The sequence below is a fragment of the Rhagoletis pomonella genome, unplaced genomic scaffold, assembly GCF_013731165.1.
Source record: "Rhagoletis pomonella isolate Grant_MI unplaced genomic scaffold, Rhpom_1.0 Rhpom_scaffold_00002, whole genome shotgun sequence".
Taxonomy (NCBI): domain Eukaryota; kingdom Metazoa; phylum Arthropoda; class Insecta; order Diptera; family Tephritidae; genus Rhagoletis; species Rhagoletis pomonella.
The window spans coordinates 67,123,450-67,148,615 of NW_023458556.1; the positions used below are offsets into that span (position 1 = coordinate 67,123,450).

At 35.2% G+C, this 25,166-nt stretch overlaps 4 protein-coding genes across 6 annotated transcripts in view; 2 read left to right on the forward strand and 2 right to left on the reverse strand.

The window, feature by feature from the left end:
• LOC118734003 (anoctamin-6) overlaps positions 1-5,432 on the forward strand; it is a gene marked incomplete at its 5' end in the record, with an annotated part of 47,543 nt that extends 42,111 nt beyond the window's left edge. Inside the window, 1 exon segment of the mRNA XM_036463673.1 lies at positions 3,569-5,432. Coding sequence (XP_036319566.1) covers positions 3,569-3,886 — 318 coding nt within the window. The 3' untranslated portion in view covers positions 3,887-5,432.
• Positions 5,433-13,160: 7,728 nt separating this feature from the next.
• LOC118734004 (4-nitrophenylphosphatase) lies at positions 13,161-21,223 on the forward strand. Of its 2 annotated transcripts, none has more exons than XM_036463675.1 (6): positions 13,161-13,355; positions 16,709-16,844; positions 16,971-17,134; positions 17,220-17,354; positions 17,437-17,644; positions 20,664-21,223. In XM_036463675.1, exons 1-6 carry the CDS (start codon positions 13,332-13,334, stop codon positions 20,969-20,971), a joined length of 975 nt encoding a protein of 324 aa, XP_036319568.1. In that variant the 5' UTR covers positions 13,161-13,331; the 3' UTR covers positions 20,972-21,223. The 2 variants fall into 2 exon arrangements, with proteins under 2 accessions (XP_036319568.1, XP_036319567.1); XM_036463674.1 differs by lacking the exon at positions 13,161-13,355 and adding an exon at positions 13,375-13,526.
• The window catches only part of LOC118734007 (pyridoxal phosphate phosphatase), a 9,785-nt gene continuing 5,766 nt past the window's right edge, over positions 21,148-25,166 (reverse strand). The window contains exons 1-5 of one of the 2 annotated variants that reach the window (XM_036463678.1): positions 23,596-23,723; positions 22,904-23,009; positions 22,667-22,827; positions 22,463-22,597; positions 21,148-21,793 (exon numbers count right to left, since the gene is read on the reverse strand). In XM_036463678.1, the coding sequence (XP_036319571.1) occupies positions 21,254-21,793; positions 22,463-22,597; positions 22,667-22,827; positions 22,904-23,009; positions 23,596-23,619 (966 nt within the window). In that variant the 5' untranslated portion in view covers positions 23,620-23,723 and the 3' untranslated portion in view covers positions 21,148-21,253. Of the gene's footprint in view, positions 21,794-22,462; positions 22,598-22,666; positions 22,828-22,903; positions 23,010-23,595; positions 23,724-25,166 lie in introns of those variants that run through there. The other variant, XM_036463679.1, reaches the window with a different exon arrangement.
• The window catches only part of LOC118734008 (AH receptor-interacting protein), a 60,944-nt gene continuing 58,715 nt past the window's right edge, over positions 22,938-25,166 (reverse strand). The window contains exon 4 of the mRNA XM_036463682.1: positions 22,938-23,009. The gene's annotated coding sequence lies outside the window, so the exon portion shown is untranslated. The remainder of the gene's footprint in view (positions 23,010-25,166) is intronic.

Genomic DNA, 25,166 nt, shown 5'->3' on the forward strand with positions numbered 1-25,166 from the left:
TCCAGAGTGACCTGGTACCCAGAGTAAAACAACCTCGTTATGTTCACCATCATATTTTAGTCGAGACTTGCATTGCGGAACTAGTTTGGAAGTACTTAAACAGAGGGCCTTAAGTGCAGCTTGGTTGTCGCTGCAGTCATGTAAACTTTTTCCCCTCCACCTATGTTCCACCACGTAGTCCATGGCTTTGAGTATTGCAATTACCTCAGTCTGGAAGACCGAAGCATATTCCCCTACAGAAAAGGGAAACTTATCTCCATTAACCACGAAAAAGACCCCAGATCATGGCCCAGAGTCAGTTTTGGAGCCATCAGTAAGAAGATTCGACAATATTTGAGTCCGGTCTCAGCTATGGAATCAAACCAGCATTCAATCTCAGGGAACTCAACATTATAGAATCTCTTCAACAAAGGTAATGGTGGCGTACTATCCTGTAGCATTGAAAAGACACAAGTGTTTAAATCTCTGCCGCCAGCAAATTTTCGCCGCGCCCCACCTGTTATCATACCAGCTTCCGGTTCTTTTTAGTCTGCAGGTGGCCTTTAAGGCTTCCCCACGTGAAAACACAAAGTGACGGTAAGTGCAGCAGTGCGTCAAGAGCTCAAAAAATTAAAGTTAAATAAAGAGGGTATGAAGCAACCATTTTGGTTCTTTACATCGAAACCAGCTAAATTTTCGTGGACCCCCATATTTTGTTCACGTCACCGTGGACCCCCGTCGAGTCTTCCGTGGACCCCCGTCGAGTCTTCCGTGGACCCCTGGGGGTCCACCTGGACCACTTTGGGAATCACTGATCTAGAAGAAAAAAAAACGGAAAGTTTTTGACACTTTCGATACCAGGATCAACAACAAAATAAACGCAAATGTTGTTTTTGCTCTAATGCTACTACCTGTTTGATATGCCTTGATACGGCCCATTATTGCTTTGGCAGTAATACCACGGGTGTTTATTTATCCGATAATCCAAGCACTAAAAAACATAATCTTTAACTTTATCTACATATGGATGAGCACTATATGTATGTAAGTTCAGAGTTTTTGATTCAAATACTAATTATTTGCAATAACCTGGCCCCGTTTATGAGCAATATGGATCTAGGAATAACGTTAGTGGCTTTGTCCGCGACATTGCTATGTTGATTACATGCAAACATCTAGGGACGCTTACTAACTACTACAGTGTCTAAAGTGGTTCAATATCTAGAGCTTCCTAACCCTTTATTTACCTAAAGAATAACATTTTAAATGGCGAAAGAGAGGACTGGTAGTTAAAAATGTAAACTAAGAAACTCAATTGGCGTTCTAGCGTCGTTTAAAGGGTCGGGATAGATACATTGTCACTGTTGTCTTGCGTCAGGCAAGGACGCATTAGCTGCGGGTACCGCATGGAATACTTTACATTTGTATCCATGTGTACGATATCAATTTAGAATTTATTTTGAAACTTTAGCTCACTGTAAAAGAAAACGGAAATGAGGTGGGGCAAACCGCTAATAGGAATAACTAGTGAACCCGCATGGCGTTAAATCGCCTAAAATTTAATTTAAAAAACATAAAAAATATTCCAAATGTTAGAGTTATTAGCGATCCACGTGCCATATTTCTTCTAAAGCCGTGCAACCGTTTCTGAGTTAAGAGAGGTCTCGCATAGCCGGTTTTTAATATCATCAAATTTGAAATGACCCTATGCGTATAAAAAGTTTCTAAGTTAAAAAAATAAATACTTAACGTCCATCTACAGGCCAAGGGGTTTACTTTTACCTGTCATATTTTAGAAATGAACAGGTGGGTTCTGCAATTTACTACCGAGTGAACTTCTACAAATTTGAGGGCTAAGCGAATTTGGCTAAGATGCGCTCGGAAATGAACGGCAGAACCTGCCTGAGAGGCTTTTCAAATCCATTTCGATTGATATCCGTCTTTTAATAATTCATTTAACTTTTTAAATAATTTGAATTTTTAAATAGGTGGCAACCGCCTTCAAACACCTAAAAATAGTTTCCCAACTTTTCTGGGTTAAAACCTGTAAAACTATCAAAAGGCAAAAGAAGCCGGAGAACCGAGTACGGGAACGCGTTCTTGCAACTTCTTGCGAGTGAGGGAACGCACATACTGTTTGTAGTATTCAAACTAAAGATTTCTTAACACTCTTGTTTGACACAAATATTTTAATATTTCATATACCTTAACTAAAGTCGACATTTCAACCAAATTCAACCATTTTCAAAATATTTTCAATCTCTTAACCGTAATTTACGTTGACTTGAATTTTTTTAAACAGGTGGGAACCCTCCTAAATATATTTCAGAAATAAATGCTTTTGCAACTCGTTCCGATAATACCCATCCTTTAATAATTCATCCAACTTATTAAATAATTTGAATGCATTTTAATAATCACGTAGCAACCCTCTTCAAACATTCCAAATCTTTAAACTAAAATTTTCTTAACACTCCTTTTCTTGACACCCGTATGCTCATATTTGAAATAACTTGCTTAAATGTTAATCAAATTCGACTTTATAAACAGGTGGCAAGCCTCTTCAAAAGTAGTTTTGTGCTATAACATTCTAAAATATCCTTCATGTGATACTGCGATACATATGTATGTTAATTAAATGGTGAATTAAGTTTTAAGTTTTTTAAACATGTGGCAGCCTCGCAAAATATAGTTCAGAAATAAAGATTTTCAAACCTCCTTCGATTGATACCCATGTTTTAATAATTCATTAACCTTATTAAATAATACTTTTCTCACAGGTGGCAACCCTCTTCCGACGCCTCAAAAATATTCTTAGTGTTCAAACTAAAGATTTCTTAACATTCTTTCGTTTGACATCCATATTTCGATATTTAATATAACTTGTGCATAAATTAACAAAATCGAAAGTTTAAGCAGGTGGCAGCCCTCTTCAAGTTATTTTCAAACTACTACCTTCTGAAACCCCGTTCGTTGGCACCCATATGAGGATACATATTTCGCTTACCGAATTCCCTTGATTAAAATTGAATTTGATTTTTTAAACAAGTGGCAACCATCCTATAGTTAAATTAAGACATAAAGCTTTTCAAAACCATTTCGACTCGTAATTAATAAGTGATTTATTTATTTTAATAATTTGAATGTAATTTTTTAATATGTGGCAAGTCTTTTAAAAAAGTGAAACCTTATTGCGCATTTGCAGTCCAACACTTTTCATTTGACTTCTCATTTCGGAAAATCTAACGAACGGTGCGTAGAAGATGGCATTGATTATTAAGTAATTTGAATTTAATTGTTCAACAGGTGGCAACTCTTTTCGAAAAGAATATACCACTTTGCACATCTACAGGTCAAACACTTTAATTTGATACCCTATTTTTGAAAATCGAGCGAATGGTGCAGATTCTATATCCTGGACAAAAAATTTCTTCGTGTATTATATACAGATATATATATATATTTCAGTACGATTTGATAAGAAAATCTCTATTGCACTAGTTTAAGTACTGCTAAAATGGAAATTATTTTATCTGGAATGCGATATATACAGTATAATAATAATGGAATTAAATAATAACCATTTCAGAACGTCATCGGCATGATTCAAGGAATAATCGCCTGGGCAATTGCTGACGAGCCAAGTAAACTGCGCAAGCGTATAGAGCGCGAAGGTTTCCTTCTACGCGAGCACGTAATTGAGTATGAAAAGAAAACTGCTGCTGAGAAAGCAGCTGCACGCCGAGCGATAGACGAAGCACAATACGAAGATGAAAAGGCACAAAATCAAATGGACTACTACGCGAACAATAAAGAACCTATGTCACAACCACAGACGGTACAGCGGGACTATGCCGATAATGACGCAACAGTTGTTTATAGAAATGAACGTACAACGCCACTATAGAACAACGAAACCCTTCGTTTTTTTAATACGCTCTAAGTAGTTTCACTATTTTTAAATGTATGGGGATCGAAATAACAACTTATTTATAAAATTTGTAGGGTTAATGTAGATGATGAGTGCATTATAGTTAGAGGTTAAGAGCGACTTAACTGCATAGCAAAAACACAAATTGCAATTAGTAAATGAAGGTTTTTTTGGTGAAGCCTTATTTACGGTTTTTATATATTGTTTTTATATATTGTATTAGAAAGGCTTAAAATATTTATGTCAAATTGGAAGGATACTATTTTTAGGTACTTAAAGATTCATAAGCTAAACATCACTGTTGTGCATGTTACTGTTATCGATGTAAATAATTAGTATTTAATAGTAGATGCTCTGTTGAAAACATAGGTATAAAAATACTAATTAAACAACACCAGTGAAATAGAAACTTTAAACTGCTCAAAATTATATTCATACATTTTGCATTGCTAATAAAATTTAATAATTTTGTAAAGTTTTTTGTAATTTTGTAAACTATTTTACTAACACATAAGTAGGCAATACAAAGTTTATTTTGTATATAAAAATGTAACAGATTAAATTTTATCGCAAAATCGTACCGCATTTGTTAATTAGTTAATTAATTGTGATAAAGAGAAAGCTATGCAAGTTTTATATGTATATGATCCGTTGCATTTTCAGCCACATTTGCCTTAAAGTACATTCATACATAAAAGCAAAAACAAAGCCAAATGTATTTCATACGTTTATAACGCAATCAATCAGATTAAAGTTGATTCAAATCTCGCCAGAGGTATACATACATATATGTTTATATCTAGTTAAATGTGTATGTCCATTTTTCGTAGCAGTATTGCAATAGCAAAAGTAGTAAATTATGTAAAACTCACAAAAGATCGCAAACATTTTACACAACAGTAAATAGCTATTTTAAATTAGTCGAAAAGTAGTTGTTTTTACCGAAAATAAATGTATTCAATAAAAAAAAAACACAAGGACAAAAAGCGTCAATCCCGTGCATATATGTATACTACATCTTTGTTCTTATGCAATAACCGCTTCAAGGAAGTTTTTAATGCGGTTTGGAGAGAGTATTTACATAGCCCGTGCAGCATTCGCAGTCCCATACTGTGTATATAGCATATTATAGTAATAGACTTGAGCGGTTATTGCAAACAATTACAGATAAAATCGTAATAGACCTGTCTCAAACTCAAATCGTGTACCTATCTATCTGCACTTCCATTTCAATTGTTAACTACATACTTACCCTATTTACATACATACATATATATATCTATCGAATCAAAATCATTAAATATGTATTGCAAGCGTATCTGCACTTAAATATGCATACAAACATATGTACATATATGCATAGTCGTTATGTGATTGTGCTGTCATAAAGTGTTGTTATGTATATTAAATTCGTTTACAAAACTTTTATATATTTTATATGAGATTTTATTGTGTATAACAAGCGTAAATATGTTCTAAATAAATATGTTTCTATTTACACATTCTTTTATGTAAATAAATACTTATACGCATTTGCATTGAACTATATGTTTATTCTTTAGCGGGCATTGCGCATCACATATTAACTGAATACAATCCAAAAAGTACCTTGTACATCACGTATGTTTGTATCAAAACAAAAAATAAACAAATAAATAAATATTAAAGAACTTATAGCGTCATTTAAAATGTTTTCTTCGTGCGTCTAGTTTTTTAATTTTTTTACGTTAGAAATGTAAACGTTTACTTTCGTTTTCTCTTTTTTTTTTTTTGAAAAAAATCGAAAAGTCCTGGAGCCGTGTTATTCAACCGAATTTGCACGGAGGGCTACTTTGAAACCTTTGCCATGCATGCTTCGATCTTACAGTTAAAATATGACTTGTATATTTTCGGTCAATTTTTTATCTAGGAAATACACATATTTACAGAAGATTTAAAACGGCAGTTGAAAGGAAGTGCATTTTTTACATTCATATTTTTATACCTTTCATTAGCATGAAATGGTATTATAACGTTGGTCCGATGTTTGTAAGTTCCAAAATAAGAAGAGATAGACCCATTAAAATGTATACTTAAATGATCAGAAGGTATAGCTGAGTCGATTAGCCATGCCCGTCTATCCGTATGTTTGTTTGCAATCTAGTCTCAGTTTTCGAGATATCCGGATGAAATTTCGTAGGTGGGTGTATTTTTATAATGTATTAATCATTCGTCGGAACCGGAAGAACCGGACTACTATAACATATAGCTTCCATACAACTGATTGTTCAGATATGATATTTTTCGTTATAACTACTCCATTTATGCAGCTATACAAGTATAGTACTATTAGAAGCACTGTGTAATAATGGCTGCGTTTCTTTATACATTCCAGATAATCCAATTTCACGGCCGGAATAAACAGAATGCGTTTGAAATATTCGTTAACATATCATCAGGAACGTTCTAAAGAATAAGTAAACAAAAAAGTTTATTCCAAACGTTCAGAATGAATAAATTTATTCAAATGCAGTAATCTGTTAAAGTAAAGTTTTCAGATGTTCATGAAAGGTATGAAGCCTTCGGTATAGCCGAAGACAGCACTGCTCTTACTTGTTTTCATTCGAAGTGGTCCATGATTTGTCAATTTTGTTTACATTTTACTCTGAAATATTAGATTTTGTTTACGTTTTTTTTGACATTTTAGAGAAAAAATCGACAACAAAATACGTGCGTCTTGTTGTATTAAAAGCTTCCAAGTACCATCCATGTAGTAAACAAATTCAAATATTCTCATGAATACAAAAATATGCTTCTTAAATTTTGTATCTTAATAAGTGCAATGACAACTGAACTACAGATTAATTTTAATGACGAAATAAATTTTTTACAATCACGGTCCAAAGAACTGACTTCATCTAATAATTTTTTATATTCCCTAATAAGCAATTTTTTGTTTTATAATGTGTATTTAATATTTTATTTAACACTTAATAAACAAAAAATGCAGAGATTTGCAATATTTAACTAAAATATATTATATATTTTAAAGAATAATACAACTTAAACATTTTTTTTTTCGTTCCTGGGGAATTTGAGGCGAATTTGAAACTGTTTGTGGGGATTTGTGAGTAATTTGAGTTTTTTCGGGGTAATTAAATGAATTTAATACCGCAACGCTGCCGGTAACTTCTGACAGAGAGAGGACCTTACTAACTCTCTTTTTTGTCCTCTCAATAGTCAGATAACCGAGTACGGGATCGATTTACTGTAAAATCTGACTATTGAAATCGGACTCGCAAGGGATCGCAACTATTTATTAGGCGCGCTCATAAACTCAGCTGTTTAGCTCAACTGCTACGATATTGCTGGCAACTGTTGAATCCAACAATTACTTGATGAATATGCTGTCAAATGAACAGCTGATAAATGTAAACAAATGAAGTTGCAATCAATTGAGATAGTTGCAGCGATAGTGTTTCCAATTCAACGGTGAGCTTTGTTAAAAAAATCCGTCAATGTTGTAATGAATTAAACAATGTATAATTATAAAGCAAAGATCTTAATAAACATATATTTTATCACATCAGTAATATAAAATTGAATAAATTCGTTTGCAGCTGCCACCTAACAAAGCGGCGTTATATTTAATATAAACGGCGTAAGGCTATTTAGGCTAATCACAACAAGTTCAGGTAGCGAAAAAATTTTGCGATGGAAAAAATTTCGGAAAGTTGTTAACTGAAATAGGGGAAATTTCAAATGAATCGTTTTGAAAGCTAAAGTAAATCCCTTTCAATTGTGCCCATTCAGCCACAATTACACCTTAAAAAAATAGGTCAAAAGTGGTGTTCTTCGAAAAACTAAACATGTAAAACAAAAAATTTATGTATTTTTATTGTACTAATATTATAGATTTTGAGACGAGAAACACGATTCCACTGTTCAAATTGAAAAAAAATGTTAACACCTTAATTTAAAAAATGCCTTATTTATTGCATTTATTTCTATTTGCAAGCAGCTGTGCATCCTTCACTCAATTTTATATCCCTCGAACAAGAGTGCAACACAAGACCTTTAATTTGAGCTAAGGTCTAGGCCCTCTGAGAGCCAAGTTATAACAATTTTAAACCAAACTACCAAATAGCTGTACTAGTTTTTACTCCGAAATTAGAAAAAATGCGTAAAATTTCGAGTGAAATTTCGAGGTTTAACTTCAGAATCGTAATAATTTAGCTCCCAAAGGGCCTAGAGACTTCTACCTTGGCTTATATTAAAGGTCTTGAATAGCACTAAAACTGACTTGTTGTTCGAGGGATATTAAATTGTGTGAAGGATGCACAGCTGATGAAAAATAAAATATATAATGCATTTTTCAAATTGAGGGAATCGTGTTTCTCGTCTCAAAATCTATAATATTAGTATAATAAAAAATACAAAGTTTTTTTTTGTTAATATATCTGTTGGATTAAACATTTTTTTTTTCGACGAACGCTATTTTTGGCCAATTTTTTAAAGGTCAGAGAGTGATTGTGGCTCAATGGCAATATTTTTTCTTGAAAGGCAATCACATTAGCTTTTAAAGCCATTTTTTTAATATAAAAATATTACTTCTGTCTAAAGCGCTACGATTAATTGGCATGAAGTGTTAAAAAAGCACACTGTGTGGCGTCGCGTTAGCTCAAATATCTTATTTTTCAGTCGAGAAATGTAATTTTGAAATTTTAAAATTACTTCGGTGTATTTTACTCAAAAATATATGGCTCAAAACTTATGATAATATAATAAAATAAAATGTCTATGATACTTTGGCGTACAAAATTTTTGATTTGAAAATAAACCGGCCCAGTTATAGTTATAGAGCAAAGGGGAAATGAGTAAAATAGCAACAAATACAAATTTGTTCCTAATAATAAATGTTATCAATTACACAATATAATCTAAATTTTACATACAGTTGTGTTTAATAAGATTTTTAATTCGGATTCGCATTTTTGAAACCCCAATGGACTATCTTCCTATGTGTACTCTGAATCAACTCAACCTTTCGCTATACGTTACCAAGAGATTTGTATTGGAGGCCCTCCCGTCCTATAAGTATATATATATAAGCAATATATCATGTACATACATACATATGTATGTTCGTAGCAACGTTAACATTTCAACTTTTCAAGAGCACTTCCTAGTCAGTTCTTGATTTTGTTTATAAAACTTTGCAAATTGTTTTTATTTAGAAATTTCCTATTCCGTGTATAAAGTGAATAAATGGTTTTAGTAGGTACTTAGGCCAATACATAGATGAATAGAGCGCGCTGAGCTAAAGGGGGCGGTTGAAAAAATCCGAACATATTTTATTATGCACACATCTACACACACACATATCTAGATTATTCTAAGCCAGAGCTGTAAAAATTTGCAATAAATTTTTTTAGCAATCAATGATTGTGCTACTAATAGGATTACAATCAAAATTTATTGAATTTTCTGATTGTAAAAACTACAATCAATTTAATTGTAAGCACATTTGATTGCAATGATTGCGATTGCAATCAAATCACTGATTCAATCAAACATTTTAATTGCAATCTCAAAAATGCAATAATTTATTCATGCTTTTTTAATAAAGAAATTGAGCAAAATAGAACGTGAAATTGAGAAGAAGAGAAAACTAGCAGAAAAAGTTATTGAACACAAAACTAGTAAAAACTTGCAAGTGAGTAGTTGTTGCACCGTTTGGGTGTCTTTGATGGTGGTGATCGACTTGCACACACGCGACATCCCAAAGCGTCGACCCGTAGGTGTTCAATTGCATTGCGATTAGCACCCCCCTAGTATAAGGGGCCTCCCCGTGGTGACACCTGGTAACGCCCTGGCGGCTAATTCGAGCGGGGACCCCTCCTTTATCCCTACGCCTATTATTCCCTTTCTGACCAAACTCCTTGCCAGTTCTCAACTCCCTTCCCTCTGCAGGGCCGGATCAACGCTCCGAGGATCAGCCTCACCAAGCCCAGTCGCGAACGGAGTGCTCCGGATACCGGGCGACCTTCGGAGCCATCTAGCCTTACCCGAGTACAGCGGATCTCTGCCCGGGCGAACGTTCCCTTTCTCCGCGTCTCGTGGAATAAATTATGGACAAATCAACAACACCAAACCTTAAAACTTCAACTTCAGTACCGTAGTCCGGCGCTCCCAAACAAAGGCCGAAAGGAGTCACAAACTCTGCACAAAGCAAAGCCACGGTACCACCGGGCCCAGCCAAAAGTAGCCCTATGCGGAAGCAGATATCAGGAACATGGTGAACTGCAATAGGGCAGTCAGTTCGAAGACGCCCTATCTCCGAAAACTTTTCAAGAGCGCCCTACTTTAGAATTTGATTGAAGAACGCCCTATTTCAGAATTTTATTGAAAAACGCCCTATCTCAGAATTTGGTTGAAAACGCCCTATCTCAGAATTCGGTTCAAAAGCGACCTATCTCAAACGCAAATACATTGAAAATGTGCTGAGATAGGGCATTTTTCCATCGGCAGTTGAGATAGGGCGTTTCTGAACCGAATTCTAAGATAGGGCGTTCTTAAATCAAATTCTGAAGTAGAGCGTTATTGAAAAATTTTCTGAGATAGGGCGTTTTCGAACTGGCTGCCGAGATAGGTCGATCTTCCACTCGATACATGGGCGTAGCCAGGTAGGGGCAGGGGGGTGCTCGAGCCCCCCCTAACTTTCAAATTTTCCTTATATATATTTAAAATGGTACCCTGAAATGCCAGCATAATATATATTTATTTAACCAGTTGCGGAACTTTCCATTTCGTATTTTTTTACATATCCTTTGTCAACTGTAATAACTCCCTTAAAGAATAGAGCTGGGCGCGTAATATCGGGATCCACGGGACCCACGGTACTGATTTCAAATTGGCCGCGATGGGCGGTATAGGGAAAGTCTGTACAAATTTTGCAGCGGGATGGGACCAAAATCCCTTCCCGACACTCCCGATAAAACCGCAACTTCCGCTAATTCAGAAAATCTTCCTTAAAATGATGTATGAAATATGCACCTTTTTATATTTTATTGAGAAGAAAAGAAACAGCAACAAAGTAATCGGAATATGGGTATTTCCAAACTGGCGTTCATCCATCTATTTAATGGACGAAATTTATTTTGTATGAAATTTAACATTTTAAAAAATATTTCGTGAGTGGGTTGGCTGAAAAAATCCTGGCCAGGATATTTTTAAATAAATATTTGAAAAATATTATTATTTTTACAATTTTGTACTCATTTGTTTAATGAACAAATTATATAGCAATCGAAAGTAATAAGCCTATAGAATGTGAAAACGTTGGGTTGTCTATTTCTTTCCTGGCCTACCTATAGGATTGGCAGGTATAAACAGAGAGGCAAAATTTATTCGAATGACGAATAACAAATAAATAAATAGTTTTTCTTGTTATTCGTAAATAATAAATAATTTTGTTTATTCAAAAAAAAAATTATTCGAATGACGGATAAATTATTTTATTCGTTATTCGAATAATTATTATCTTCATTAATTATTCGAATAACGAATAAAATAATAATAAAACAAGTAATTTATGTATATAGATATGTACATATATTTATGTATAAAATGATAACCGTTTTCGTTGTTGCGATTTAACTCAAACCCCTGGATAGATTTAAATAAAATTTTCGGAGGTTATTCCATGCGCATAAAGTCCTATTAAAGGCTACTAGAAAACTCCTTTGTAGCGATGGAGCCGAGTTATTTATAAAAGCCGCATTTATGAACTGATTTCGTTCAAATTCAAAATGTGTTCTTCCTGCATGATGAAAAATACTTATGCGAAAAATGGACCCGCTAGGTGGCGCTACAGTTAAGTTATTTAGAAAATCCCTACTTATTGTACAATCAGGTTGCAATTCATAATGGTGCTGCAGTCGAAATCATTAGAAACCCCATATGTCTGGACTACTTTGTTTTTTATGTTTATATTATACGAATTTACGATGTCTCACGTCGTCATACACCCTAAATGCGACCTTGCATCTATCTCCGCTTGATGAAATTGCTCGGGCGGCCATTGCTGCAGCAGTAAGACTCAAGGAAACCAGCTCTTGGATATTTTAAAAGTGGCGAATCAGCAAGGAAAGTTTCGACCACATCCTTCCAAGAAAGACCACTGTTGGTATATCAATGGCCAAATTTTACATCGAGGATTTTTGGCTCTCCTATAATAGAAAACGCACATCTGTGCTCTTCAGCTTCCTTATAAGGACTTTTGTTGGCCTACATGACATAAGACTAGAGGTTGACGCATCGGACCAATGTTGTAGTTGCAAGATCATAGAAGAAGATTACGCACGCTTAGAAAAGATCTGATAATTGGAAATAAGGCCATCGGTAAAGCTCATGACATTGAAAGGAATTTCTTCTTGCATATAGCATCAGAGCGCTATTTTTTTTTGGCAGAAATATGTGTGAGAATTTTTACTTTACCCATATTTGGTTTTCAACGCTATTCTTGCATTGGCCAACGCAAAAAATCTTATCAGGGGCCGCGAAACCAGAGGGAATGGGCTAGTATTCTTGATAAAATAGTAAACAAAATTCAGCTAACTCACAATCCTTGACAATAGAAATAAAAGTAAAAGGTGGCTCAATGTGTTAAAAATGAGTTTTTATTCATTATTTGAAATAACGAGTAAAATAACGAATAAATTATTTGCAAGTAATTTATTCACGAATAATTTATTCGTAGTATTAACTTGGAATTACGTACGTGTTGTTCTAAAGGTATTTTTGAGATAACAAAATGGGAATTATAAGTTAAGTCACGTCTGAAGGATGGCGAGCCTTATGAGAATTTCCTATATACAAAATCTTTATTATTCCCTGATTTATTTAGGAGCCCTCTTAGTAATTTGCTAGTATGCAATTTCCCTGCGCGTACAGCTCTGCGCCAAAGAGCACACTTCGCCACTTCGGTTAACAAGCTCTGATAGGAACAATTGGCGCGCTCCATACGTAAATTGAATTGTATGCATCTTACAGATACGTTTTGATGTGGCAAATGTCTTAAAAGCAACGTAACACGGGAATGTTGTCGCCAATGGTGACATGATATGTACTGACACCCAAGTTTACATGTACATATGTCTGTACGTTTGTTTGCACATTTTTACTTAAGTATGTATGTACATACATATGTATATGGTATTCCAGTATTCGTATTCATCGCGTTGTATAGCAGTCCAGTGCATTATTGTTATTTATCAGATTTCACTGTAGGATGGATCAGTTACCATCAGGTCGCGGCTGAGTTAAGCCGACTGAATAACTTAACGCTATTTAACCCACAAGTCAGTGGTGCCGCAGCACAATTCCTTTGCATTTCAATACATAGGTCGCGATCTTAGAGTACGGAAATCGTCGAGTGGCAATGGAGCATAAAATGAATAACGAGGTAAGCGCTATACGCTACACAATTTGCCTATATTTCGTGTGAGACAGTGTAATGTTTCGAACGATGTTTAAAAAGATTTTACTACAAGAGTATCCTTTGTGTTTATTCGGGAGTACTTTAAATATAAATGACTTTAAAAGAAATGAAAGTGCAGTGAGGAAGACAATGCCTGTAATTATTGTTCCATGATGTATATAGAGGTTTATAATGGAAGATGTTTCAAAAAGTGATAAATTTTGTCGGTTTGCTCCCTACTTCAGATAAAAAGCCATACTGTCATTAAATTTTATTAGACGAATAAATAGTCGAATACTGAGAAAATTTATAACAAATTGTACGTGATAGTGGTATTATTTCTTTTACCGAAATTTGAGCATTAATTTTCATAAGGTAGAATCGTTCACTGGTACACTCACAAAGCCAACAAATGATATCAGGATTAGGCTGGCAGAATAGAAGGCGCGATTGTAGTGGAAGATTCATTTGTTTGAACAGATTCAATGGTTCATATTCACACAAAATGTATCACTTTGCTTGGGCTTGAATATTAAGCTAAAACATAACTCACGAACCCGTTATGCACATTGGTTGATTAACCCTTTCCCTGCATTTGTACAATATATTGTACATTTAATTTTTTGTAACATTGGTAGCGTGCTACTAAAAATCCTATTAACATTTTTGAAAATAAATTAAACCATATGAAGTTTTGGAATGTCCCAAATAGTTTACGTAAATTTCAAAATCGAAAATGTTTCAAAAATGTTTTTAAAATTTAATTTAATTTAATTTTATAAAATTCCAGTGACACACAAGTTGTGGTAATTTACTGTACAAAAAATACGCGAAAGTCAAGTAAAATCGCAAACTAAAGCGCATAGTATGGAAATATAAAAAGCATTTCATCATATAAAAATCCTAAAATTAAACTATCATGATTTAAAATATTTTTCCCGAGTGGTCAAAAAAATGAACAATACATTGTACATTTACACTGAAAGGTTCTAAGTGTCTTGTACAATATACATATTGTACAAACGTCCGCAAAGGTTGCAGTTGAACTGGCAATTAGGGTGGTTTTCGCCGTGGGTTTTCAAAATATTGTGCGCGGTTGTTGAGGGTAGATTTTTGATTTCTTGATCTACTGAGGGCAGAAAAACCGGGAAGGTTTATTAAAACGTGTCATTTGTATTTTATATTGTAATTGTATCTGAAATTTTTCAAAATTTCTTTATATAATTCTCTTCTGATGGAGAAAATTTAAAATTGTTTTATGCAAATCTTAACTAAAGAAACTTTTGCGGACTTTTGTACAATATGTTGCACAAATTTGAGGTAGCCCTAATGGCTACCCAAAACAACTTTTGAACATATTTTCTTTACTTTTGGTGTTATAAGGCTCTATGAACCTTTTAATTAAGAGGAAACATTTTTATATTCATCAGGGACGGATTTGGCCGGAAAGGGTTAAGAATTATTTACTGGTATCATTCAGGCCAATTTATCTCGCAGTAAATAACTTGAATACCCTATTTCCATCAGAGGCTTATCTGCAGTTACGAGCTCTGGTAACTGCCAAGAATTTTAACATGGGGTGGTCGGCAAGGTTTATTTCTTAATTTTTTGTTTTTTCCTTTTGTTTACTTGGTGGAATTACCCCTTTCGAGTTGTAGTATTATTTTCCAATAAACTGCAGTTAAAGCTAGGTGGAACTCAATTGTAAGTTTGATATTCTTTTGAATAAAAATTGGTAACGATCGAATTACATTAGTACTTTTCAAAGATAGGGCCAAAAAAGATGTATTCGTAGTTTTTTTTTTCTTAGTGAAGAGGGCCTACTCAGATAAATCATACTCAGTTCATTGGCGATAAGCTTTAGCCTTTCACCCAATATGACCTTGTAAGTTATGTTCTAATCCACAGTAGTTGCCACTAGAGCTCTAGATACCCGGGTATCGAGCAATGCGAGTAGCTCGATACTCGCTCGAAACTCGTTCATTGCTCAACTGGTCAAATGTTTGTTCAAAATTTTCGAGTTTTTGAACAATTTCATAAACAAAAGAAAATTTGTAAATTGTATTTGTCAGCAGCTGCTTTCTAATTTATGTTAAATAAATTATATTATTAAATACCAATGTAACAATCTTTGCATTATATATCAATAATTTGAAAAATTTAAAAAGTTGCTACCAAAAATGTCAATATAATAAAAAAAAACATTGCTCAAAGTACTCGAAAAAACTCAAATTGCTCGAGCTCATGCTCGAATATTTTCGAGTAATGAGCATTGAACAAGTGTGCGAGTACTCGCTGCTCATATACCCGGGCTGTTTGAAAATGTGCGAACAAAATCGAGAGCTCTAGTTGCTACATATATAGACCATAATTTCACAATTTAAGTGTAAACATCGCTCACAATTCGCTGTGTTGGTTCTTACAGAAATATATACCAGTCTTGAATCCTTCCGTATTTCGCCTAACCTTCTAATAAAGTTTTCGTGCGTTTTTCATGTTGATCAGGATTTTAAACTCTTCGCAACCACTTATTAGCATCTTCCTTCCTTCTTCAGCTCTTTACGTCTAAAACTCTAGTTGATTTCTTGTTTTTCGATCTGGAGATAGCCATGTAAAGTGGTAAATTTTAGAATCCAGTGAAATCGATCAGCCTAAGCACCTTATCGGACGTTTCGTCATAGAGGCTAAATTTCCTACGGTAGAACTTAAGATCTCTCCCTTGCTCATCCGACTAGACGCAGCTTTAACATGGGGAGGTGCCTGTGCTTGTGCGTATCCACCCTAGGCGTCAGCGGTAAGAGAGCGACACGTTGAATAAGACTCTCTCCCACGGGGTGAACGTCACTACTTGGCGATGCAGTCTCTGTCCAATGATAAATACAAAACTGTACCGCAATTTATTTATGAAAGCGAATCCATCTGACTGTGTTTGTACACAAACGAAAAATGTCGGTCTTTCCGTGTAGGTCAGTCGGGCAGAGACACCTTCTTCATTAAGTGTTCGGACATTCCTGGTCGTAATCAGAGGCCTAATTCTCTTTACGGTCGCAGGTCGCGAGTAACTGCGCGGCCATATCTGGGTTCGTATATACATATGTACATATAATATTTTTCGCCGACCGTAAGAAGAAACGTCCAGAAATTCACAGACTGGCAATGAAAAAAATCACAGGCGCACATGTGACACACAGACACAGCAGTCTCTAAGAAGACTTTATTACAAAGTCAAAGGACAACAAGCGAAATAGCTGGCGTACACTTAACATTGTTATTTTAAAAATAATTTGCTTAAATCACAAAAATAAGTTCATTTAAATATTTTTAACATGTCTTTTTAGAAATCTACTCCCGAATTAGCATCACGAATGAATGATTTACAACTTTCAAAGCCATTCAAATACCTCACCGAACTCACACCCAAGGAGAAACGAGACTTTTTCGATTCATTCGATGTAATATTTTGCGATTGTGATGGTAAGCTTTTCATTCTAACACTGCATACTTTGTCACCAAATCATAATAAATTTTTTCTCCAAACCCCAAATTAAAAATTCATACCTATGTATGTACACACTAAAAATTTGCACCCAATACTATTAGGCGTCATTTGGGAGTCACTGCGTGAAGAGCTGCCCGGTGCACCGGAAGCAATCGATTATCTCAAAAGACAGGGCAAGCAAGTCATCTATGTCACAAACAATAGCATCATACCCATTGAAGTGCAGCTAAGAAAATTCGCAAATTGCGGAATCGAGGTGGAAAAGGTAATTGCAACCGTTCGCGCCGACATTAATTAAAAAAGTGCACCTATTTATTTATACAATCTTATTTCTCCCCAAACACAAACAGTGTGATATTGTGCATCCAGCGCAGACAATATGCGATCATTTGAAATCAATACAGTTTGATGGTCTTATTTTTTGTCTTGCATCAAATGCATTTAAGTCACTACTGCGTGAGGCCGGCTTCAAGGTGGTGGAGGAGGTGAGTGGCTTCGATACAGGAGCACAAAATATTTGCATACTACGTATGTTAATAAATATTTGCTCATAAACCTTGTTTTCAGTGCGTCACTTACGTTCACTCTGTGGACGATTTGCGTGCAGCTATACACAGCAATGATCCCGTAAAAGCCGTGATTATTGATGTCGACTTCAATTTGACAGCACCAAAAATGATGCGAGCACATTGGCATTTAAAAAATAACCCTGAATGTCTATTCATTGGCGGTGCTGCAGATACACTCATAACAGTTGATGGAAAGGATGTTATAGGTATGTATATACATATGTATTTACATATTTATTAGATTACTAGCCAATGCCCGCCTGCTTCGCGGCGCCAAATAAGAACCTTTGTGTTGGCCAATGCGAAAGAGCATTTAAAATCAAAAACAGTCTGTAAAGTCAAAATTTTTAGTTTATGCACTAAAGCGCAGTATTCTCCTTACACATAGGCCAAGAATTCTAACGCTGTGATACCATATGGAATACTAATCCCTTTATATGTCAAGAGTTTTACCGATGGTGAATAACTCAGTGAGAGGGGAGACCAGTATGTTTGCATGTATGTATATAAAAAAAATATTTATTGGACCAAAAAGTAGTGGGTAGGCACTGTGGCCAATGGTAATCAACTATTACCACCTCCGCATGGTTGTAAGCCATGCAGAGTCCGCAGAATGCTCCGGAAGCAGTGTCCGGAGGATGCATCCGACTAGGCAGAGCATACTTTGAAGTGCCATCTTATTGAAACTTAAGAAAGTTCAATTACTTGGCAGTTGAGAAGTGCATGTGCAAAAATTTCCTAAATTGCATAAAGGAAATTTTTGCACATGCAGCAGTACATAGCATGTATTTAGGCGCCTGGTGTTAGCAGACGCGCCTAAACATACCGGCCCCCCTAGACGACTTGGTCGTCTAGTGGATATAACAAAAGCCGCAAATATCCGGCTCGAAGGACCATGAAAAACCCTGGCGACTTAATGGGTATAGACTCGATAAGTGCACCAGTGTTTTTTATTGGAAAAATAAGAAAACAAAAGCACCAGGTTTTAGTTTGAAATACAATTAAGTTTGACGGTTTATTTAATAGGTATATTAAAATTCAAGGGGGCTTACAATATTACCTTGATTATGAAGTGGTGTGGTGGCGGAACGTCCGTAATCGCTGGTGATTGAAATCCAATAGAAAGTTTAAAAAGTTAGAAACTGAAGTCGAACCCTCTAAACGGTTTGAAGAGTTCCGTTTTCAGGGGAAATTTAACGAAGGTGCACTGACAGGAAAAGTGCAGTTTTTCTTTTTGTCTTGTTTCACATACGAATGTGTATGTGTGTGCATCTGTTAAATTAACATTAGGGTGGTACACCCGATAATTTACTTTAAGTATTTGATTTAGCGTGGAGGCCTAAACAGATGGTGTTATTTCCACCTGTGAGATCTTTGCCAAGCATGCGTAATTTTTCTCTATGATATTGCAACTACGACATTGGTCCGATGCGAAAGCCAATAAAAGTCCTTATAAGGAAACTCAAGAGTACAGATGTGCGTTTCCGTTAAAGGAGGGCCAAGAATCCTCGCTATCCCACAGGATGAAAAGTTTACCCGTACATTGCGCTCTTTCTATGCATACTTAACCCCATCCTTCATTTATCCATCTGAAAACTAAATTCGTATAACTTAAGCATAGGGTCAAAGCAGACCAAATACACGGGCTCCTACATTTCGGCTGCAGCGCCATCCAATGGGTCCATTTTCTGCAAAACCATTGCTTATCATAAAATGAATACGTATTATGAATTTCAACCAGATTGTATAAAAAATACGGATTTTCCAAATACCTCGACTCCAGCGCCACCCAGCGGGTCCATTTTTATAAAAAGAAACAAATCATCTCACAGGTAAATAGCTCACTTTTAAAATTTTAACGAAATCGATTAATAAATACGACTTTTTTTAATAAATCTACTCCTGTGCCACCTAGCGAGTTTTCTAGTGGCATATAATCCGACAATTTGACGGAACTCTATTCAGTGGTTTTTGCGTTCAGTCCGAACAACGAAAACGGCTATCAATTTATATGCATATGTTGTCGCCGCATGGTACAATGATTACAGGTATTGTCTTCCTAGAGAATTTTGCTTCACATCGAAATTCCTGCTCCCTTATTTTCATTTTGACGCAGTTCAATGTTGATTCTTTTACTTTTATTTGGGTTTACTTTTTGTTTTCGCTCAATTTAATTTTTGTAATTTTTCAAAACAAAATAAATAGCGACAAATCAGCTGCACTTGATAGTAGTTGGTAGAATAAGGAAAATGAATTAGCAACAAGAGTTTACGGGTGTACATTGCTCAGTGGTTAACGCTTTTGACTTTGCACATCGATTACGCAGGTGGTATAACATAGAACATCCAAAGGTTAATCAAGTCAATCCAATAACTCAAAACTGATAAATTTGCACATTCATGCTTCTGGCATAAGGGCGGGGATATAATGATACCTTTATTTTTTTTTTGCATTCATCATTTTAATTCTTATGAAAAGAACTTCAAGCTTTAACAAGGATATAATTAAAAAACTAACATCGGTTTTGTAATTTTTTTTATTTGTGCTAAAGCCGATTCTGTTTGCCAAAAAGTTAAGCTACCAAAGATGAAAATCGGTGAATAAATACACCACTTTTGAATGGTCAAATGAAAATACGTAATAATTTTTAGTATGAAGTAGAAGCAGGAAATAATGTTACTCATACGCCATATCATACATAGCAGTACTCGTATCTAACCGTAGATGGCGTATGGGGAACATGTTCCATATTAAAATTTTACTTCTTTCTATTCGCAATGCAATATCTTGGAAAAATTACCTGATCTAGAAAAACGATATTTAAATCCGTAATCTACGATTCAAAATTAGTGTCATTTTAGCGTCCCTACAGTGTAATGATTAGGGTCCCTTATTTTTACTAAGGGTATAGCAATCAGTTGTTTGTTCATAAATCTTTAGAAAAATAGGTTGATGATCGTTTCAATGAAATCGATGACCGATTACAAGGAGGCCAATTTTTATTTATTTTTAAATAGAAATAGGCAGTCCGAATTTGGCAATTATTTTTAATTTGAATGTTGAGACGTGTGAAATTTTTTAACGCACAAACATATATTCGACTTGTTCATTTAAAAAGTTTGTATACATTTTATTTTATATTTTATATAACCATCTAATTTACCGTTTGAACAATAAAAAGCTATGTAAAAAACTTATTCGAGCCTTTTACCATTTTTTTTTCAGGACCAGGCCCTTACATATCTGTAGTTGAAAATACGTCAAAACGCCAGCCATTGATCTTGGGCAAACCCGGTGTGGCTCTGCGCGACGCTTTGATGCGAAAAGAGCACCTACAAAATCCTCGCCGTGGCCTCTTTATCGGTGACAGTCTTGTGACAGACGTGAGATTCGGTAAAATGTGTGGATTTCAAACTTTGCTGGTACTCAGTGGCAGCACAAAACGGAAAGACTTGGAGTCAAAGCTACTAGATATTGAAATGCCGGATTATGTGGTCGATGGTTTGGCTGACTTGAATGGTTTTCTTCCATAACAAATTTTAATTAGATCATTTGTTATTTTTTATGGATCGGTTTCCTAATGTCTTAATAAACCCTTTATATCACTTACTGCTTTTCAAAAATAAGTTTTTAAATGTGACGTCATGAAAATGTTGAGAAGTCGGCCCTAAAATGTGTTTTATTGCCATATTTTCATCAAAAATGATCCATAATACCATTTAGTATTTGTAAGTTAATGGTGAAATAAAAAACATATTTAATAAAATACTTAACGTAAAACTTAATTATTTGTTTTTGTACTCATTAAAAAATCATCACACATTGGACTTATTCAAATCATTCATGAATTCAATAAAATCCGCAATACTATCCGCATAATAATCGGGTATGTTATCGCGAATAGTTTCTCTTTCCAAATCTTGCAGCTTACAACCACCGCTCAGCACGGCCAGTGTCTGAAAACCACATTGCCTACCAAAACCAATATCTTGCTCCAACATATCGCCAATCATCAGCACGCGTTTCGTTTCCTCAATTTCAAAATTTTTCACAAGCATCTCACCCAATTCCTTGCCTGGTTTACCCAGCGTAATTAAGTGTTTTTTACTCGATCCTGCAAGAACTTGGGCAAATGGTCCAGGTCCAATAATATCCAAGTCGTTTCCCACCGGTAAGAGCTTATCAGTGGCACCCTCTATTAATATACAATCGGGATGACGCAAGAAGACGTGTGCACGGATGAGTTTCGGTGAAGACAAGTTAAAGTCCACATCAATGATGACAGCGCGCACCGGTTCATCACCGAAAACATTGCGAGCCAAATCGGAGAAGGATTCTTTAATAATCTTCGTTGGCTGAAGAAAATTAATAAAGTGGAAAATTATTAGTTTTCTAATTTGTTGGCAGGGAAAGTCTCAAGTTTGGCAGCGACACAAAAAAACGCTGAAACACGTAAACTTAAATTTGGGTGTTAGATTTTGAACCTTTATACCGTTTTTCTAGATCAGGTAATTTTCCAAAGATATTTTCATTTTAATTTACATCGTGAACGAAAAAAATGGATGCTTTTACAGGGAAACAATTGAAAATATAAGAGAGCTTTTGTCCGTTTTCATTTGTACTAAAGCCTGTGCTTACACAAAAAAATCAATCTACGAACGAAGAAAACCGATGGATAAATAAAAAAGTTGTAAATGATCAAATACAAATGCGGAACAATTTTGAAAACTTTTATTTATACATCGATTTGCGCCGTTAGTAGCTTGATTTTTTGCAAAGGCACAGGTTTTAATTCAAATGAAAAAAATTGCAAACAATTTGTTATTTTTTAATACTTTCCCTATTAAAGTTAGAATTTTTTATTCGCGTTGATAAATGACAATGATAAAGAAAAACAGTATACAAGTCCGTAATTTATGACCCAAAATTAAGTTTAAGTGCCTCGGCGTTTTATTTTTTTTTTTTTGTCATTTAAGCGTCTCTACAGTGTTATCAAAAAAAAAAGGTCATATGCATATACGAACGCCATCAATAATATCATAGCCAGCCTCTCGTAACATATCCTTCACCCGCTCCGTGGCGATTACATAGATGAGACCCTTGAAATTTATATGTTTAAGATATTGAAGAATACTCTTAGCTGGGTGCACCAGCGCGTCCTATACATGAAACAAAAAGTTCTATCAAGTAAGTGATAAGTCCGCAACTAATGCTGTTGTTTGACTAACCAAATCAACTTCCAAGCCTATATCTTTGAATTTTCGCTCATATTCACTGGGTGACCGTACGCTATTGTTGCTTATGAAGTTAAGAGTTTTACCAGCCTCTAAAAGCGCTTGATATCCTTCCACAGCACGCGGTATACTGCTGGTTAAGTTCCAAGCCACGCCTATAGAGAAAACCGGTGCAGATGGGTGTTAAGGGATTATAATATAGAATTTATAGCTTTAAACAACCATACATACCATCAATGTCGGAGAAAACGCGGTCGAAAGACGCCAAAAATTCGAGTTTCTCGTCTGTGTTCAAGTTTAAGATGTGTTTAGGTCTTATTCGAGAAGCCTCAGAATTCTAAAGTTAAATAAAAATTATTTATTGCAACCTACATATATATGAATAAGAGCATTTCAATTAAAGAAATACATGCAACGTTTTTATGTGCATATGAGGCCATGAGGGCTAGAGGAGCCTATGTATCTGCAAAAAATAAATAAAAAATAAAATAGTAATGGGAGAAAGAAGGATCTATAAAAAACAAATGCGGCCTTTTATTAAAAAGTTCATTGCACCTACGTGATGATATACGCGCCTCGATCTATTACCTCACTCGGGCGCTCAAGGCTTCATATGCCCTGCAAGCTTTTCTATTGCAGACGTCCCTAATGCCCTACATTTACGTGAAAATTATCGCCGATAATATCGCAATTTTTTCGTATTCCTAAAGCATAGACAGACAGTATTAACAAACGAAGGTAATGCGGAATAACGAGTCTGATGGACTCGGTGGACTCAATATTTCGTCTTCTCGAATAATCTCCCGTTAAAAATATCCCGGGGCAACTTGCAGGAGAGTAATAAACGATTATCTCTCAATTAGAACAATATAAAAAAAAGGATGAGAACAAAAATTAGCAAAAACTTGCAAGAAATGGCATACCTCAGTGTATCTCAAAACATCCATTTGCCATTCGCCGGCGTAAAACTGGAATCCCTCATCAAGACATACTCAATAAATTGGAGGATAAGCTCGGCAAACCACTTAGCAAAAGTATAAGCGCCTAAATATTAATATTGATGCTAACGTAATAAAAGCAGTTTTTGATGCGAATTTATGGTTAAAGAATTAATATAGTCGGATTTTTTTTTGTTCGTGCTCTAAAAACTTAGAAAAATGTCTGCGGAAAACGATAAGTCCCTCCTCTTTGTGTGACAGCATCAAGGCGTACCCTATAAATCGGAGGAGAAGCTCAGCCAAACACTAACATATGTATGTGTAAGCGCCAATCTATTATTATTATTATTATTATTACTAGGTATGAGTTTAATGCAAGTATAGGGTTACCGTAACGATTTTGCTCGGATTTTTGTTCCGAAGTTTCTTGGTTTACGGAGTCAATCGTTATCAACGGTGGAAACCGGTTTAGAAAAACCGAGTAAATCGCCTTTGTTTCGTCTGTGCCGTTCACAGCTACAGCTTGCTTTCCTCAGGGCGACATTTTAGGTCCCTTGCTGTTTATTCTGTTCCTTAATGGTATAAGTTGTTTTTTTCCATACGACCACATTTATTTTATAAGCAGACAACCTCAGAAACAGGGTTGCCGTTTTGGGCTTTTCCTACCAAAATTGGTAGGCTTTTTTTCTCGTTGGTAGGACGCTTAAAATTTTGGTAGGTTTCTTTTCTCATGAAACAGAAAATATCTCTGGTTTGTGGTAGTATGTCACTTTGTCAGCACTGTGAGTAGGCTTGCCAAATTGGGACAATATCCATTTTGCCCGCATTCTGTTTCTTGGATAGGTCCAACTGTTTGCCAAATACCTTAAAAAATGCGTTTCTTAGGGCCGGTTACTCAATGTCCGGTTAACACTAATCTGCGGTTAAACATCGTTATCGACGTCTTCGACTCCATGCATACAACAGGGAGTCGATAACGTCGATAACTATGTTTAACCGGAGATTAGTGTTAACCAGACATTGAGTAATCGGCCCTTACTGGCATAGGCAGAATTTCACCAATTACCTTCGGCGATTCTCTGAACTCCGTATACGCTATAAAAAGTTGTATCCACTGTGTATCTAAAGGGATATCAAGTGATTGAATTGATGGGCGTAAAGGTAGGTTTATAAATCAGATATTTTTCTTTGAAATACAGTGGTGAAGCGATAATAGATTCAACAATGACAAGGTTGTTAAAATATTTTAAATGGCAATAGAAGAGCGATTCAAATGCATACTACATACAAATAACAAATACAAAATATGTTATTTTTTATCATACACGAAAATTAAAAAGAAAACAACTGAAGGGGTTAGAATCATAAGGGTCTAAGTGACATTTTTTGAAAATATAAGTTAAACCAATATTTGTATAGTTAAATATGGTATTTATTTGGTGGCAAAGCGTAAATATTCTTTGAATTAGTTAATTAGCCTGCATTCATTTAGGCAAGAATCATTTCAAATGAATTTACCCAGAATTTACAATAAGTAATCAACTTTAACTTTAACC